The sequence below is a fragment of the Aspergillus undulatus genome, assembly GCF_047715775.1.
Source record: "Aspergillus undulatus strain CBS 261.88 unplaced genomic scaffold BDV17scaffold_52, whole genome shotgun sequence".
NCBI lineage: Eukaryota > Fungi > Ascomycota > Eurotiomycetes > Eurotiales > Aspergillaceae > Aspergillus > Aspergillus undulatus.
Window position 1 is genome coordinate 203,995 of NW_027396656.1, and position 17,644 is coordinate 221,638.

The window sequence follows — 17,644 nt, forward strand, 5'->3', positions numbered from 1 at the left end:
ACCCAGCATCCGATTCCCGGTTCAGGAACTTTGGTTTCAGCCTCCGGACAAGTGCAACATTGCCCCGCATCATCTTCTATAAATACTCTCCGTCCCCAACCTTCTCCGAACCTCATCCCTGCCCTCCCACTACACACATCTGCGACTGCAATCGAGCCTGGATAGATTAACGGGCTACCGCCATGCACACGCAACATCGACGAAATATTTCTGCTCGACTTGCGGCTGTCATATCGGGGATCAAATGGACAGTGATGGCGTATGGAATATCTCGGTTTCGATATTCGATGAAAATGCAAATGAGAGTGTCTGGGTTATCGACGAGCATTATTTTACCGCATCGACCGGTGATGGAGGGTTGTCTACGCTTTTGCCCACGGTCGGAGATCGGCAGTTGAAGATTTGGGAGAGTCAGCCGGGCGGCTTATCGATCCCCGACTCCGACCCTCCACATACGCGTCACGGCGAGAATGAGGATAAACTGCTCGCCCAATGTCACTGTGGCGGCATCTCATTCAGCGATTTTCGCCCGCGAAAAAGGCTTCATTGAATCTCCCTCTAGAAAAAAGTGGATTCATCCTGCCGACACCACGAAATGGCTTGCGCTTATCGACGTCTGCCGCGATTGCCGCCTAGTTACAGGAACACATGCAGTCCCCTGGCTTTACGTGCCAAAAGACCATATGACCCCGCCCCTTCCGGATGATCTTCTAATTGGGATGCTACGGATCGAGCAAAGGCGTACGCAGGACATTTTGCGGAACTTGCGGAGCGACCGTTTTCGCCAGCCATGTCAACAGACCGCATATCTTGGACGTTGCAGCGGGCATACTGCGCTCGGAAGAAGGGATTATGCTGGGGAGTTGGGCATGGTGGAAGACGAATGGATTGATTTCTCAGGAAGATGGGAGCTATGAGCAAGCGCTCATGGACGCTTTGACAAAAGGCTTGCAGGAGTGGGGGTGGAGAACGCGTGGAAGCCAGGGGCTTATTCGTTGGACTGGAGGCTCTGACTGATTTTCGAGTCGTAGGTTGCTCAGACTACATTGGGCTTGTTGTGCCCCCTCCCCTTCCCCTACCTAGGGCTATCCTCCCTTACCGTGACTAATCACCTGACGCCCGGCTACACGTGACGCCCGATTCCGACCCCCAACGAAATTCAGCAAAATGAGGTTTTTGAACCATATATAATTCGAATTAGATTAAAATATTTTGGTGTAGTAAACTTGACATACTGAAGAACTATGCATGTCTTTTAAATCTCTCGAAAGCGCTGTAGGAGGCGGATTACGCGTCCTTGACGATTAGTAGTTGTAGGGGGCCTCCGGAACAAATTCGGGTGTTGGGGGCGGGGGATTGTTTCTGCTTTAGTGGTGCCTTTCGAGTTGCTGGGGGCCTGGGCTTGCCTTGTTTAGCAGAATTAAAGCTATTCTAAAGCTGCATCTCTGCCTCCTTGGCTATATGAGCCTCCTCCTTCTGGCGTTCTTTCTCACGCCTTTTCTCCTCCATTTCCTGCAGGCGTATTTGTTTCTCTGCAGCCTTGACCCTCCCTCTTTCTTAAATAATTCGCTTCTTCTCTTCCTTCTCCTGCTGCTGGCGTAGCTTGGCCTCCTCTCTTACTGCTTTGGCTTTTCTGTATAGCCTCATCTTTCTCTTTCTGGAGGTTACGAGCTTGCTGGATCTTCCTTGGAGAATAGAGGCCTGCATTTCCACTCCCCGGAGCCTGCAGTTAAAATACAAGAGGCTTACCAGACTGCCTTCTCTTTTTTTTTTTATTCACTAGTGCCTCTTCGAGGCCCCTGCAACGCTCCTCTAGCAAGATATTCTCTGTAGAGAGGTGATGCATCGTAAGGCTTAACTTCTTGGTAGTTTCATCATGGAGATCGGCAACAGCCTCTTTAAGAAGCCTCTGGGTGTGTCTCCAGTCCTCTTCTTGCAGTACTGATCAAGACGAGTCATTAGATAAAGCTCAAGATCTTGCCCTGGCCTTGAACCGAGCCAGTACAACCTCGGAATCAAATGGCTTCAACCCAGTTGCTCTCCACGAACTGTCAATATTCTTTGCAGATAAGGCCTTATTCCAACTGCTCCAAAAGATCCTGAAGAAGTCTCACTTTATAATCATGCTGAGGCCTTGAGATGCATGCAGGAATGCCTCTAACTCATCACTATAGGCCTTTAAGAGAGGAGAGAAGATCCCGACATCTAGGGGCTGCAAGGAATGTATTGAGTGGGGTTTATATGTAGCTAGGACGATCTTATTGGCTTTACAATAGTCAAGGAATCTCAAAGTGACGTGGGGGCCGGGCCCATCCAGAAATAAAAGCCTCCAACACCTCCTTGCTTTATCCCTTGAGTTCCTATCAAAGACATCTCGATCCCAGGCCAAACTGAGGTCATCATTAGTCCATCCCGAAGGGAAGAGGTAAAGAAACAGTCGTGAGCCTCGTATTTGAAGTCTTGAAGCTAGGTGTCTTGTAGTTTGCTTGCGGCCGACTGGTAGATAAGGCCAGGGGGTAGGGAGGTTCCATCAGCACATATACAGGCTGGCCAAGCAGGATAGTTTTGCAGAATACCCAAGGTTGGCGATATCTGAGCCGATCTGGCCGCCTTGGTCTCCTTTGCCTCGTTTCTGTCCATACAGGACGTTTTGCCCACAGATAGAACAAGGTTTGTCTTTGAGCCGCTTAGTGGACGACGCTTCTTGGTTTGAGTCTAGTATATTTCTGCTATATTGATTGGAGCAGTCGTCACATAAGAGATGTAGGCATGGTGTTAAATTGCCGGAGCTTGGACCACCCGAGTTATCAATGGGAGTGATGTTGCATGAGCACAATACACACCTTGCTTCGTTTGATTGCTGCAAAAGGGTGAATTGTTCCTCATGGGAGTTGATAGCCTGCAGGGACTCGTCCCACAGACGATAGAACGTACCATAAGTGCATAGAAGCCGCAGCCTAAGGACCATCTTGAACAAGATGCGACGTGCATCTGCCCGTCTGCCTTCGGATTTTCCTTGGCCATTATAAACGGACATGTCAATGTTGTGGAGTACTTAAGGATGCGACCCGCGTCGGATGCCCTATAACCCTTGCATACCTGCTCGACAAGATCCCGAACCATTTACCCGGCGTTATACATAATCATCAAATGGTCCATGCTGCAAAAACTGGGAAGACTGAGATCTGCAGGCTTCTGATTGACTGGGGGTTCTGGGACCCTAGCGACCGCAAATTAGGCATAGACTCTCTGACAGAAGCTTCAGCGAACGGCCACGAGGATACTGTTACCATGTTGCTCGAAGCGCTTCCGACCTATGTGCAGGACAAGCCATGGCTAGGAATAGCGCGGCTGCGAGATGCGGCTCGTCATGTTTTGTCGCACACGGTGAAACAACTCCTTGAACATCTGAACATACCACTCGCTCAAAGCGATGCCAGCGGACGGACAACGCTGCATCACGCAGTTGACAATGGACACCTAGAGGTCGTTTGTCTGCTTATTGAACAGTCGCCATTACGCCCGAACAAATGACTACGATGAATCAACAGTTGCGCAATTGCACAGATTTCCTGGGAAGGATGGACTCACTTGTCCACTTCGTCGCGAAGATCCCTGGGCAAGAGAGGAATGTGCGGAGCTTACTTGGGATAGTATGTTGACTAGGTCTCATTATAACTTCGCATGCTAACATCTAATAGCGTATCCAACTGATACGCCAATTCGAACCTGGGCCTGACTGGGCACTCAACGACCAAATTACGGTCACATCAGATTATCTGACAGGCACTACAGATTATATTAGGAAACTGTTCCATCGCATGATTGCTCGCGTCAACCAGCAACAGAGTCAGGTGTCCGGCCAACGACCTGGCGCTTCTCAGGGACCCAACGCGCAACAGACCAACCAGAATATGGCCCCGCTCAACGCCAGCAATCTCCAGCAACCCCAACAGCAAGAAGAGGCTCTTCAACAGGCCCCCCAGAGTCTCGAGCCAGGCTGCTGCCTCATCTGTCGGCGATTCCACCGGCACCACAGCAGCACGCCCAGATAGAGGCGGTTCTTCGTCGGCAGCAGGGGCAGACACGTAAACCCCGCCACGACATATGACCTAATAGCATATCTCATAATTCTATCTTGCGGGACGAGCGCTCGGCGGATCATAACACTTGGCTTTTCCTTAGTGAAGCAGCAGACGGGGTATATGCTAAACGGAATGAACACATTTGAGCTACTGATGGGGCCTTTTGATGATAAACCTGGAGCTGAATCCTGGCCAAAACAGCTAAGATAAAAATAGACGTCCAAGTTCGTAAATTGGTACAGGAGCTTTTCCAACGAAAGTCGAGGTATGTAATGCCGTGAGTTTGAAGAAAAAGAGACTGGACAACCCGGTGCGATAGGATGGTACTGGGTTGTTCTCCGCTGGTTGGCCTCATGACTCCACCGTAGACCACAACTCTCACAAAACCAGAATCCTGTTCCCTTGAATTATTTTTTTCGTACCTTTCTCCTCGGAAACTGCATGATTACATCCACATTTGTATAACTATCTTCTGGTGGTCGAAATACTGCCTCCACTGGTGTGAACGTTACCAGATTGCAGCATGAAAACGCAGCTACGCGGGAGTCTCAGCATTCCCCTGTGCTTCACTCCTCTTGCACTCCTCAAGTCGAGGACTTTGTCTACTCCTTGTATGCCAAACAATCACCCAGTGTAGTAAAAAGACATAGTGGACGTACCAGACTCAATTTCCTTCAGCTCCGCGAACATGGTCACGAATCCCGGGTTGACTTTCAGTGTCTTTAACCCTGTCACGGTGTGAGTTCGGACAGCTGGATGGTGGGTGTCGATTGGAGGGCGGTTAGGGCACAGGCCCCAGAGGTCGAGGATCGTGTCGTCTACACTAGTTAGTGGCGTTACAGTCTCATTTTTAGAGAAAAAAAAAAAAGAGAGGAATGTACATTGCAGACGGGAAGTATACTTTGCGTGCAGACCGTCGAGGAACTTCTTGTATGCGTCGCTAAGCGCACCTGTTGTCCACATAAATCTCTAGTCAACTTAGGGCTTTCTTCCGGTTGAAACCCACCAAGGCCGTGTCCCCCCAACCTTAGGGTGTTCGTCTATTCGCAGAAGGGAGTATGAGGGTGCTGCAATCTGGTTACGACCATCATGACACTTTTGTTCTGATCGGAACTATCTCATAATAGAAAGCATAGATTCTCTCTTCTGCACAGAGCACTATCAATAGCGCGTCTCAAAGGCATTTACGTTGACAAATACCCTAGCCGCCATCCCAAATCTCACAATAGTCTCCACAGCGCTTGATGCAACCAGGGAAATTACAACTTGACTCTCCATAGCGGTAACAATAGCCTAGTAGATCCAAGAAGGCACTTGCCAGTATCTTCGCGTTGGTAGAGCCTGCTATGAAAAATGGGTGTGGATTGACAGGCATGAACTGAATGAAACCAGACATATACTATAGTTCGGCCGGGAATTCGACATACCCTGATTACCTTCCTCTGATTGACCGAGAGCACTCAATTCAATGCCTTGAGGAGACCCTGGGCCCTTAACATCATCGTGCAAGACCAGAATATTCGGCATGGCCAGGCTCGACGGCATGGCGAGCGTAGCGAGAATGAAGTTGTAAAGCATCATTGTGCTGGAGATGAGGGTTCAGTAGGATACAATGTAACGGGGAGCAACGAGTAATCCCTTATGAGAAGCAAGGAGATAAGATGTTAGGGCCACAGAAAGAAATACTTTCTGCTGGTGTCTCTCTTGATATGATCTCTAGGCCTCGAACAAGCCGGAACAAGCCAGTTAAGTCACAGATTTGCTGCAGGCTATTTATGGAACTCAGACTTATGAACTCCCATATGGTGGCCTAACTTGAGCAAGTCAGAAACACAGCCTTTGTTTGACGTAAGTGGGCTTCATGAGGGTCAAGAAAGCCTACAAGAACCACTGTTAACCTCAAGGTTTCGGAAGGCTTGTATACTCTGTACAGTACAAAGGTTCCAGGCACTCTTATCGATAAGCCACAGGAAAGCACACCACTAACCCCCTTTGAGAGGTGCCCCGCATTTATATGCCTGAGGCCAGTACATCGTGTTCAGAATTACCGGCCCTGTGATTGCAGACACCGTTCTCCGGATTCCATATAGACCTGCGCATTTGTCTTCCCCCAGTCATTATCATAGAATAACCAACATGCGCCTCGTCAAGAACAAAATCGAACATGGCGGCGCCGGCAGCGTCTCCTTAATCCCCGAAGAACCTGAAGACATGGTACGTCACAACGTCACCCCACCAAAACAGCACAAGAGCAACAGAAAGGTACTGAACACCACCAGTGGCACGCATACAATCTCATAGTCCCCGGCGACCTCCTCTATGCTACCGCAATCCGCCGCGTCACAACGACCGCCGCAACGACTGGTTCAACAAGCTCCCAGCGCGTGCGCCTAACGCTCGAAATCCGCGTCAAGAGTCTCGACTTTGACCCGCAGAACTCCCAGCTCCATGTGAGTGGGCAAATTATGAACGAGACACCGCATACCAAGATTGGACAACATCATACCCTTGATCTTGAACTGAATCGACAATTTACCTTGGAGAAGGGCTCGGGCCCGGATGGGGAGGGGAGCGGGTGGGACAGTGTTGCTGTAGAGGCGTTGAAGGATGCGGTAGATGAAGGGGGCAATCGGAAAGCGGAGGCGGTTGCTGTTGTTATGCAAGAGGGATTGGCGCATATATGCTTCATTGGCCAGTTCCGGACAGTGCTGAAGCAGAAGATTGAGATGTCTGTTCCGAGGAAGCGGGCTGGCGGAAGTGATCATGATAAGGTGCGTTACATATACCTTTACCCGGGACATTGTCAAGGTATGCTTGAAGCTGACAGCAACAGACAATGACAAAATTCTATCAAACAACTCTCGACACCCTCCTCCGCCACCTAGAATTCAACACCAGCTCAACCTCAATGTCTACCAACGACCCCGTGCGCCCAGTTCTCCTCGCTTCCCCCGGCTTCACCGCAACCTCATTCCAAAAACACATCCAGTCCGTCGCAAACACATCCACACCCGCGCTGAAACGCCTCCTTTCCTCGATTGTCGTCGTCCACTCGGCCTCCGGCTACCTGCACTCCCTTACCGAGGTCCTACAATCCGCTACGGTAAAGGCCCTTTTGAGCGACACCAAACACGCGCGCGAAACAAAGCTGATGGATGACTTCCACGAGCAACTGCGCAAGGAGACGAACAAGGCTACGTACGGACCTCGAGAGGTCGAGAGTGCAGTCGATCAAGGTGCTGTAGGGCGCGGCGGAGGTGTGCTTATTATTTCGAACAAACTATTCCGGTCTCAAGACGTGGCGGAGCGGAAAAGATGGGTTGCGCTCGTTGACCGGGTTAGGGATGTTGAAGGGGGTGAGGTGCGTGTCTTGAGTTCTGAGCATGAGAGTGGAAAGAGGTTAGATGGGTTAGGAGGGATTGCTGCACTGTTGACGTTTCCTATCAGTGATGAGGACCTGGAAGACGATAGTGAATAGATTCTCTGTAGATCTCAAAGAACTGTATATATTTTGCTGTCTTGTTGCTTGTCCATCCAGATAACCTCAAGTCGGGGGGCTGGGAGCACCTGCCCAATGAGTAGTAGTGGATGATGCTTCTAGAACTTACAGTTGCTCGATCACCCGACCACCCCCGGCTTCTTTCAGCTCGTCCTTACTGAGCAGCCAAGTCGAAATTCGAAAAGGCCAACAGATCATTATTGGACCTCACACTGCTTGCTCGTGTTAACAGTTGTCCTCATCATCGATTGCATGCCGTATCGCGGGGACCCGTGACTCCTCGACTTCTTATCGGGCTTCCGGTTACTCCACCCGACCTCTTCACCTTCAGCCGACTCCCTGACCTCAGACCAGCTCAGCCTGTCAGACAAATTGCCATAATCATTCACTCGGAGGGTTGTCCCTCTGCAAAGGGCCCTTTGTGTCGCTGTGACTCAATCCTTTACCTGCCGCCCCGCCCTCAGGAGTTCCGTGACTTCACTGGGACCTTCACTCCGCAACTATCTGCTTCCCCGCCTTGTACTTGAAACTCCGCGACCTCCTCGAGGCGGGACCTCCCAGGCAGACAGTGCTTATTATTCTGAGGCTTCATAATTCTTCTTTTCTGTTCTAAACTGACATCGTCCCAAGTTTATCTGCCTAGCTCTTGCGCAGCTTACACTCCAGGATCCTTGAAGCTCCCACCTCACCAGTGACTAGGAGGGCCACCAGCGACAACAGGACAAGATGGGTCTCTCTTACAACATCTACCTTACATCTGCCAAAATATTCGGATGCAAGTCTTGCAAAACGCACCTTGCCGACTATGATGACATCATCAGCAGAGTGAGTATCGCCGTTCTTCATCTCTACCCCTGACTAAGGAGCTGTCGCTAATCGACCTTGTCCATTTCGCAGAATTTCCGAGGCCAACACGGCAAAGCGTATCTGTTCAATAGCGTCGTCAATATCTCGACCTCGGAACCCGTGGAGCGTAGCATGACCACGGGAAAGCATATCGTCCGCGACATCTCATGCAGGCAATGCAAAGAAACGGTAGGATGGAAGTACGACAAAGCGTTTGAGAATGGCGAGAAATACAAGGAGGGGAAGTTTATCTTGGAGGAGGAGCTTCTCTGCGTGGTGTGCTAGTGCTTTTCGGCTTGGTCATGCACCGTGCCATATCGACGGATCGATGGACCTGGTTTCTCGGGTCGAGGCTACGGTGACGCTCGCGCGGCCCCATGCGCACAGACTGCATGGAGCAAATTGGCATATTCGGCACGGCGCAAAGTGAACGGCGTTAATGGGGGTAGGCGTTTTTCGGTTTTGGTCAGGTTCGGACTGGGAGTTCAAGGACTCAGCGCGGCACTGCTGGTGCTATGAGGCAGAGCCGGACCCCAGCGGTTCAGATTGGATCTTCTTATCAATAATGTGCTCTATTAGCGCCAGGAAATCGGCTTCTTTTTTTTTCTTTTCTTTCAACTATGGATATGCAACAGATAGTTAGGTATCCCACCACCAATCCACTCAACCTACAACTTGCAGCCACCATCCTCAACTCGAAGAGCCCAGACCAAGCCTGAGAGCTTACTCCGGGGCATCTCGCAGGCTCCATCGTGTTCCAGTGGTCGTCAACCAGCTCGGTGACTGCCGGCCCCACCAGCCCAAGGAACAGTTGCGTTATCGGAGTCGTAGCCGAGATTGCTCCCCGCATTATTTGACTGACAGTTTGCGAAAATCTGAAAGACCTTTCAACGCTGTATACATGACCCTGAAAGCATCATGTCCAACACAATGCGCGCCGTAGTCTTTCAATCACCATACGAAGTGACTGTTGAAGACCTCCCAATTCCTCAAATCCAGCAGGGGACAGATATCATCGTTAAGGCGAGATATACCGCGCTTTGCGGGAGGTATGGAGCTCTCTTCACTTACATATTTTACACATGTTGCTTCTTCTTCTTCTTCTGGGCTTTGCTGATATAGTTACCCCATGAACCAGCGACCTTCATGTCTACCGCGGCACCGAACCCGCTGGATCAGGATTCATTATGGGCCATGAGGTTACGGGGGAAGTTGTTGAGGTTGGTGATGAGGTGAAGTCTGTGAAGAAGGGGGATGTAATTGTTTCGGCCTTTACGACGTCTTGGTATGTATCATCTCTTGTAGTGCGTTGCATTGTTATCAACAACGGATGAACGGCTGCTGATGTGAATTGGAAGCGGGGCCTGTTTCTACTGCAACCAGGGCTTCTCGTCGAGGTGCGATAAGAATATGCTTCTGGGTTGTGACCATTTGGATGGTGCGCAGGCAGAATACGTATGTTGTCATCTCTTACCTATGGAGATGGACTAGAGATGCTGAGTGCATGCAGGTCCGGATCCCCCACGCAGACGGCACAGTCATTAAGGCACCCTCAGGTATTGAAGACAAATACCTCGTGTTAATGGGCGACATCTTCCCGACGGGGTACTTTGCTGCTCTAAATGCCTTCAAGAATGCCACGGCAGCACAAATCGCCGAACAGATGGTCGTGCTCATCGGCTGCGGCCCCGTCGGGCTCTGCGCGCTCATCAATGCCCTTGAGTACAAGCCCAAGCATATTCTTGCTGTTGACTCTGTCCCATCGAGACTGGAACTCGCGCAGTCGCTTGGCGCTGAGCCTTGGAACTTCCAGACGGATAGGGAGGGATTGGGGAAGAGGGTGCTGGAGTTGACGGGGGGAAGGGGAGCGGATGCTGTTATTGAAGTTGTGGGATTGAGTCCGGCATTGAGAATGGGATTTGAGCTTCTGAGACCTTGGGGGGTTATTAGTAGTGTTGGCGTTCATAATGGAGAGGTTTGTCCCACTCTTATCCAGTTGAGACGTCTATTAACTGTGCTGAGCAGATACCCTGGGATGGGAACGAGGCGTACGGGAAGAATCTGACACTGCAGATGGGACGGTGTCCGGTACGGTCCGTTTCGGATGCGGCGCTCGAGGTACTAAAGAGGAATCAGCATCTGCTTGGGTAAGTCTTCTAGATTGTCTTTCGCGATGTTGTCTATAGACATGATGCTAATGCGCTGGGTAGCTTCATGACGGAACACATTATGCCTCTGTCTCAGGCTGTCGAGGCATATGATTTGTTTAATGCAATGAAGGTGCAAAAGGTGATTTTTGAGGCAGCAAAATAGTTTATCGAGTATAGAGCAGAGAACATGTAGACAATAGATATATGGTGCCTAACGTGACTTCGTCTTTGGGGGCTGAACGTCTTTTAGGCAACACAGCCTTGCAGCATCACATAAAGTCTCAGCATTTTCAGCCTCACCCCCAACAATCAGCAGAAGGTTGAAATCAATATGCTCAATGAATCTACTTCAAGCGAACACAAGCAAACCAACAAGGGTCTACTCTCCTTCCCAGATGAACTCCTTTTACTTATTGGGAAGGAGCTCTCTTTCCGCAGTCTGAACGCCTTCATCCAGACATCCAAGCGGTTCTACTTCGCCCTGACCTCGCAACTCTACGACACACTGCTAGAAGAGAACAGGCGCACCCTCCGATTAACTGACGTTATTGTCTTCGCCGCCCGCACCGGCAATCTCAAGACTCTTGAGAAGATCCTCACGCGCGTCACACCGCAGGAAAGCTTGATCAAGCCCGACTCGCTCATAGCTTTGGAGGCAGCCGCTGAAAATGGCCACGCCCATGTTCTGCAATTTCTTTTTGAGCTCGGCTTTTCCTGTAAGCCCGACGCTATGAGAAGGCTTGTCTTATCAGCCGCCAGGGGTAATCATGTCAAGGCCATGGAGGCCTTGATAGACACCGGCGCGGACATCTTGTCCCCATGCAGCCTGTCTGATTGCCCGCTTACTGCCGCTGCCTTCGCATACCAAGGCGACCCGTCTACGGTGAATCTCCTATGTGAGCGCAGCGCATATAAAGACGCAAGAGGCGATGAAGATGAAACCGTGCTGCATCATCTAGCAAGGTCTGGGGATTTTGATATGCTACAGTTCTTCCTAAATTTGGGAAGTCCGGTTGACGCGAAAGATACTCGTCGGCAGACACCCCTGTTCAATGCGGTCAAGTTCGTGCACCATTCAGCCGTTCTGTTGCTTCTCTCTCGCGGGGCCAATGCCTCTATTTCAGACGGCACGCAGACCCCGCTGCATCTGGCTGTAATATCCAACCATCCTTCCGTACCCGCCATTGTACAGCTGCTGCTGGACCATGGGGCAGACGTCAATGCCCGATCAAGGGCAAATAATACTCCTTTACATCTAGCAACCAGCACTCATGGCGGAAACGAGAATACTGTCAAAATCCTTCTCCAGGCAGGCGCGGACTGCCATGCCATCATCGACGAGAAAAACCAGTACACGCCATTGCTAAATGCCATGCGTACTGGGTATTCCCCGACTATATCCCTGCTGATTGGCGCAGGTGGCATAGAGAGCCCAAAGCAAAGTACCAAGGCACTGGTTTGGCTGGCTGTGCACCATAATCTTTTCGAACTTTTGAAAAAGGTAGTCGTTGACCGGTTTGACCCAGAGCTGCAGAAATTCCTGGAGGAGCAGCCCCTACATGAAGCAGTACGTCCTGGTCGTGATGAGATACTTGCTTTTATCCTTACAAAAATAACCAACGTCAACTGGAAAGATTCAAGCGGCGACACGGCGTTTTTGAAAGCTGCTAAATGGGGCGCAACCGTCGAAACTCTTCGAATCCTCCTGGAACATGGTGCCGACGTCAACGACGCTAACAGATACGGCTGCACAGCCCTGATGAACGCAGCAGGTTCCAGCAGCATTGACGTGACGGCGTTTATCCTCGAGAGAACAGCTCAGCCTGATGCCTTGGACATAACTCGCCAATCAGCCCTAGATTACGCTGTGCAAGGATCACAAGACGACAATGTCGAGTTACTCCTCAAACATGGCATGGTTTCCATGCGTGAGAACATCCTCGAATTTGCCATCCACAGGGGGAACCCGCTTATCGTTTCGAGCCTTCTGAACTATTCAGTGAGCCTTCTGCATTATCCGGTAAGAGGCAATGTTGAAAACCAGGACGGCGGCACTCCTCTTATCAAAGCTTGCACTGAGGGGATACACGCCATTGCCGAAATTCTCCTCGACAAAGGCGGGAACCCAAACACTACTTATAAAGACGGACGTTCTCTACTGTACCTTGCTTGCACAGTCGGTAACATCGACCTCGTCGAACTGCTCCTCAAACGCGGAGCGGACGTAGAAGGACCTACGCCATGGGGCCCGAAGCCTCTTGGAATAGCCGCTAGAATGCCCGAAACTGACTTTATCAGCGTGCTCCTCGCTCACGGCGCCAACGCCAACGCCGTGACCGGCAACCCAGGCCTCAACACGACAGCTCTCATCGCCGCCGCACACCACGGCCACTCTCAGAACATTGAGCTCCTCTTAGCCCACGGAGCATCGCTCAAAACTGCAGACTTCTTCAGCCGCACAGCCTTATCGCACGCCGCTGAGAACGGACACATCAAAGCCATCCAGGTGCTTCTGGAAGCCGGCGCCGAAGTCGACATTCCCGACCTCAAGGGACAGACGCCTCTGTTCTGGGCCGTGTCCGGAAGCCATCCCCGCGCCGTAGAGGTTCTCATCCAGGGCGGCGCCGAAGTAGCCCGCGGCGACAAGAAAGGTCTGACACCTATTTCGTTGGCAATGAGGGCTGGAGATGAGGCCACTATCAGGGTTCTTTACCAGTATCCTTCACCAATCTCACACTCAGGACCATATGCCTAGCGGGTACTGAGTATCAGTGTCCGGAATGGCTTAAACTGGCCAGCGAATCATACAATCATCTCGTAGATGCATACAGCATGGCCTTCAGAAGAACTTAGAAGAGTTATTGGCAACCCAAGGTCGAACCTGCACATTGAACCCTATTGGATTCTAAGCTTAACAGACCACCAATAAACGAAAACAACCCAAACCTGTTCCAGATCTAAGAAAACTCAATTCAGAAAAGATTTCAAAACAATCAAAACTCAATACATACTAAGCCAATCAGCCCCCTCCAGCAAAGCCCTTCCTCTTCCCCTTCCTTCGGCCCTACATTGGTTGGCTTGGATCGGCCACGACCACCAGCCCGCAAGATCTTCACCACATTGCTTTTTTCATAGGTTCATCCCCAGACAACCCGGCTGGCAGCCCGCAGCCAGCCAACAACATGCCGAATGCCGGGTGTGGCGCGGCGTCTTACCCAGCTAGCTGCATGGACCACGGATGCTCCGCGCTTATCGTTGTCCATTTTAGATAGCTGGAGGAATCAGGAATGATGATCTGTCATCTGACCATCTGGTGATTTGGCGATTTGCATGGTCTAGACTACTGTATCCATCGACCAGTTGCGTTGCTTTCTTTTTCAAAACATGGGACCGAGACAGGTATCAATCAAGTTTCAAGTATCAGGTATCCGGTATCCATCGGTAAGCCCAGGTCGGGTACGGAGTACGTGCTGGACCCTGGGTTTGCGTTGCTTAGCTTAACTGAGCTTAGGATGTTTACTGAGTAAGGTTAATCTTCTAGACTGCTAGTATCTAGTATCTACCAGGTCGTGTAAGGAGAGAGTATAAAAGCCGTAGGAAGGATGCCTTTAGGGTCTGGGTAGGTTTTATTCTGTATACTTCTTACTCAAATATGCAGCGATGAAATATGGTTGTTGATTGGCAACATGCAGTTAACGTAAGGTAATAGGATAGGGTAGGCTAGGGTAGTCTTGATCTAGACATGAGATATGATAGAATATCTATATAGCACGATTACTCGATGAAGAAGTCAAGTCGAGAAACCAAAGAAAACATGAGTGAATAATGTGATAATGCTAGAATGCTCTTCGTTGGGATTTATACATGTAAAGGTATAGGTTGGTATAGTAGGTATAGGGGCCAGACAAGATGGCCTTGTATAGAAAAACGAAAACAATAAATGCAATGGAGGAATCAGGTGGGCATCAAATGGAAAATGAACGGAGAAAAGATACAAGATAGGAAATATGGCCAGAGTAAGGGATAGACGGTCAGGACAAAAGAAAAAAAAAATGATATAATATACCCTTGATCCATCATGCAGCAGGGTACCCCAGCCAAGTAAATGGGGCGGTACAGTCCCTGAAATGGTCATACACGCAAAGGGGGTCTCCAACTCCAACTAGTCAAAGCACAGCAACAGTCGCAAAGTTCACGCGGGGTCTCGTTCGTACATGTCATGAAAGTTATAAGGCTCAAAGGGAAGCCAGGTCGCCCTTGGGGCGATCCAACGGATGAGAATTTATTCCTCCATCCGCCCAAAAACACCGTCGTCGTCGTCATCCACCTGGGTGAGGCGGCTGCCAAAATCAACATCAGCGTTGCGGGTTTGACGGCTGGTGCGTTCCGTGTTCCCCAGCCTGACTTCACGCTCGTCCGACACCTTGTACGACATCGACGGATTGTAGGACAGCGACAGGAACACGTCCTGTTGGGAGCTCGGCAGGGTGGTTTCGGTCACGCTGGTCCCTGAGCGACCCATGTTGTTTCCCGCAACGTTGGCCTGATCAAGGTAGCGGGTCGGAAGCGGGGGCACTGGTGGAACGCCAGGAGACACCGATGTCGGACCCATACGCGGTGTCCCAAAATTGCAGAGTCCGATAGCAGCGGCTAGATCCGCTTCGTCGTCGTCGGCGAGCTTGGCCTCTGCGGTCGATGGACGAGTCTCGATGCTTGACTGACGGAAGTGTGAGAAAGCCGGGGAAGGCCATGGGGCGCTCCCCGTGAACGAGCTCGAGGGAACGGTCTGGAAGGAGTGGGAGTACTGCGGGCCCACGTTGTTCACAGCAAACGGCTTCTCAGGCTCGATCGACATATCATCATCGCTGTTATCCTCGTCCATCGGCGGTGGAGTAGTCTCCGCCGAGCTGGTTCCGTCACGGTGTTCGGACGACGCGTCTGGGGAGGCCGAAGAAGTCTCCGACTCAGCATCGGGGTTTTCGGCAGTCGGGTCATCGACATTCATGTTGACAAGCACAGACGCTGCTTCCAGCAATTGCACTTGCTGGTGCTTGGAAATCAAAAGTTTTGACGTGATCGCCCACGCAGGGTCATGTTCCCACCTGTGTTTCGATAACATGTCAACCGACTGCAACTCCACCACCGCAAGAGAGGAAAGGGAACGTGAAACTGAAAGGGGAGCTGGTAGACCACGAAGGCGACCGTTGCAGAGCCGACATGGTGCATCGCTCCGAACCGAGCCGGGCGACAGGATGGCAGAGGGGGGAGGTTACACACATATGCTTGGACAAGCAGCTGCCATGCTTGTACCCCTTCCCACAACGATCGCAGCGAAGTTCGGGCCTAGAGCCTTTTCCTTCGCCCTTGACCAGATGGCCCCCTTCGCTAGCCCGACGGTTTCGGTTCTTGCTGGTGGCCGGTTTGTCGGCGGCAATGCTTCCGTCCACCGTGGTCTGGTTCATTGGCGAGGCGTTCTGGGTTTGGCTGGGAGAGGCCTTGCGAGCGGCGAGAGAGTCCCGACTGGGGCTGTTCATACTGCGAGAAAGGTAGGAGCTAAAGGCAGATGTAGCTCCGACCGAGCTAGATTCTAGGCCCTTCCGACTTCCTCGACGATGGGCGGGCATGGCAATCCCCGCCGCGTCTGGAGAATCTTTCAAAGTGGCAGCAACTGCAGCGGCGGCGTTGGCGGCAGCTGTGGTGGTCACGCTCTTTCGGCGAGTCACCCGATGGTTTGGGTTGACCGCACCAAGAGAGATGGAGTGGGAGTGGTGGCGAGGAGTGGATTGAGGGAAGGGGCGAGAAAGAGATAATTCCTAATTTCAGAGAAGTAGTTAGAAATAAATCCCGAGAGTCAGATAACAAAAAAGGACACGCCCGACAAAGGAGACAGAGAGAAAGTTACCTTGAATGAGGCCATGGTGGGTACGCGGACTTTGGGGAAGTCAATCCCAAAAAGTCCCTGAAGAGCTGAAAGTCAAAACTGCCTGTTTCTCCTTGTTAGCGATTGTCTTCAGGAGAGCTGAGAAGCAGTGTGGTATGTCGAGCTGGACGTAGGGGAATCACGGGGGAAGCGCAGGGTACCTGTAGGCGAAGGACGACCGGGCTCAGGGCACAGATGATAAGCAATTGGGCGCTGACGGATTGAGTAGGAAAGGAAGCGACAGAGGGCGAGAGAAAGGGAGTCGACGTGAAGGAAATAGAACAGAAAGGGAGGAGAAGTCCAAGGAGCTGAGGGGATAGCGAGAGGAGAGAAGTTGAAGGTGAGAAGGAGAGAAAGAAAGTCAGTCAGTCGAGAAGCAATGGAAGCACAGCGAGCCAGAAAGCACCACAGACTCCAGCGATGCCACCACGAGGAGAGTGTCCGTATGGAGGAACGCGGTATTACGCGCAGTCTGATGCAGATCGGGTGCCAGCTGGGGTATTTTACGCTGCCGAAACAATGGAGCCTGGACCGTCACTTTGTGGGGGTAATTTTGGCTGCACTGCTAGTATGCGGGGTCGGCGATCAGACAGCCAAATTCAAGGGATGCAATGATTGATAAAGACGCTTGTTATTATTACTGACAGATTGACGAGGATTTCCAACTGACGTGCAGTCAATCATCCGAGTGCAGAGCAGATAGACGGCCGATTAAAGTCGACAGAAGCAACGATTATCCTCAGCTGGTTCCTGACTAGCGGGCGAACAGCAGGGCAGAGAGGATGATGTGACTTGCTCCACCCGCATCTGGGAGCCGACTAGCACAGCTACAGTACCCTTATTACAACGGAGAATAGAGCTGGCTAATCAGATAACTGACAGTGTTCTTGATTAATTTATTCTCCTGCCTATAAAAATAAGTGCTGAACGCTGACCTCTGGCGGTGCATTAATAATTCGGCATGGCCAGTAGTCTTCTGACTGCGAACCTGGGAACGGCGCTCACGCTACGGAAGCTAAAAGGAGCTCTGCTGTGTAGTAAAATACCCCGGCTGAGGCATTTAAGGACTGTAAAGAAGTTACAGAGGTTACAGCACAAGTAACATGATGTGGCTTGGGGGTCTCCGACCTGGCCGGTGGGTAAT

At 51.1% G+C, this 17,644-nt stretch overlaps 8 protein-coding genes across 8 annotated transcripts; 6 read left to right on the forward strand and 2 right to left on the reverse strand.

The window, feature by feature from the left end:
* Positions 1-95: 95 nt before the first annotated feature.
* On the forward strand, positions 96-1,260 carry BDV17DRAFT_271892 (uncharacterized protein). The gene has a single exon (XM_073758829.1). The coding sequence runs from the start codon at positions 471-473 to the stop codon at positions 915-917; it is 447 nt and encodes a 148-aa protein (XP_073612455.1). The 5' UTR covers positions 96-470; the 3' UTR covers positions 918-1,260.
* Positions 1,261-3,150: 1,890 nt separating this feature from the next.
* On the forward strand, positions 3,151-4,055 carry BDV17DRAFT_294355 (mediator complex subunit 15-domain-containing protein; the record flags this gene model as incomplete). Its single annotated transcript, XM_073762817.1, has 3 exons — positions 3,151-3,489; positions 3,552-3,653; positions 3,702-4,055. 3 exons carry the CDS (start codon positions 3,151-3,153, stop codon positions 4,053-4,055), a joined length of 795 nt encoding a protein of 264 aa, XP_073612456.1.
* A 654-nt stretch (positions 4,056-4,709) lies between these two features.
* On the reverse strand, positions 4,710-5,666 carry BDV17DRAFT_294356 (uncharacterized protein; the record flags this gene model as incomplete). Its single annotated transcript, XM_073762818.1, has 3 exons — positions 4,710-4,903; positions 4,967-5,035; positions 5,513-5,666. 3 exons carry the CDS (start codon positions 5,664-5,666, stop codon positions 4,710-4,712), a joined length of 417 nt encoding a protein of 138 aa, XP_073612457.1.
* Positions 5,667-6,063: 397 nt separating this feature from the next.
* On the forward strand, positions 6,064-7,709 carry BDV17DRAFT_271894 (putative translation factor pelota). Its single transcript, XM_073758830.1, has 3 exons — positions 6,064-6,299; positions 6,365-6,856; positions 6,919-7,709. Exons 1-3 carry the CDS (start codon positions 6,222-6,224, stop codon positions 7,561-7,563), a joined length of 1,215 nt encoding a protein of 404 aa, XP_073612458.1. The 5' UTR covers positions 6,064-6,221; the 3' UTR covers positions 7,564-7,709.
* Positions 7,710-7,761: 52 nt separating this feature from the next.
* On the forward strand, positions 7,762-9,110 carry BDV17DRAFT_271895 (putative Yippee zinc-binding protein Moh1). The gene is made up of 2 exons (XM_073758831.1): positions 7,762-8,409; positions 8,482-9,110. The coding sequence occupies exons 1-2, from the start codon at positions 8,311-8,313 to the stop codon at positions 8,713-8,715; spliced, it is 333 nt and encodes a 110-aa protein (XP_073612459.1). The 5' UTR covers positions 7,762-8,310; the 3' UTR covers positions 8,716-9,110.
* Positions 9,071-10,800, forward strand: BDV17DRAFT_271899 (alcohol dehydrogenase family protein). The gene is made up of 6 exons (XM_073758832.1): positions 9,071-9,479; positions 9,569-9,715; positions 9,789-9,885; positions 9,941-10,405; positions 10,456-10,577; positions 10,641-10,800. The coding sequence occupies exons 1-6, from the start codon at positions 9,349-9,351 to the stop codon at positions 10,741-10,743; spliced, it is 1,065 nt and encodes a 354-aa protein (XP_073612460.1). The 5' UTR covers positions 9,071-9,348; the 3' UTR covers positions 10,744-10,800.
* Positions 10,801-10,911: 111 nt separating this feature from the next.
* On the forward strand, positions 10,912-13,335 carry BDV17DRAFT_294360 (ankyrin repeat-containing domain protein; the record flags this gene model as incomplete). Its single annotated transcript, XM_073762819.1, has 1 exon — positions 10,912-13,335. The coding sequence occupies one exon, from the start codon at positions 10,912-10,914 to the stop codon at positions 13,333-13,335; it is 2,424 nt and encodes an 807-aa protein (XP_073612461.1).
* A 1,527-nt stretch (positions 13,336-14,862) lies between these two features.
* BDV17DRAFT_294361 (putative C2H2 finger domain protein) lies at positions 14,863-16,497 on the reverse strand (the record flags this gene model as incomplete). Its single annotated transcript, XM_073762820.1, has 3 exons — positions 14,863-15,682; positions 15,858-16,393; positions 16,483-16,497. The coding sequence occupies 3 exons, from the start codon at positions 16,495-16,497 to the stop codon at positions 14,863-14,865; spliced, it is 1,371 nt and encodes a 456-aa protein (XP_073612462.1).
* Positions 16,498-17,644: the final 1,147 nt, after the last annotated feature.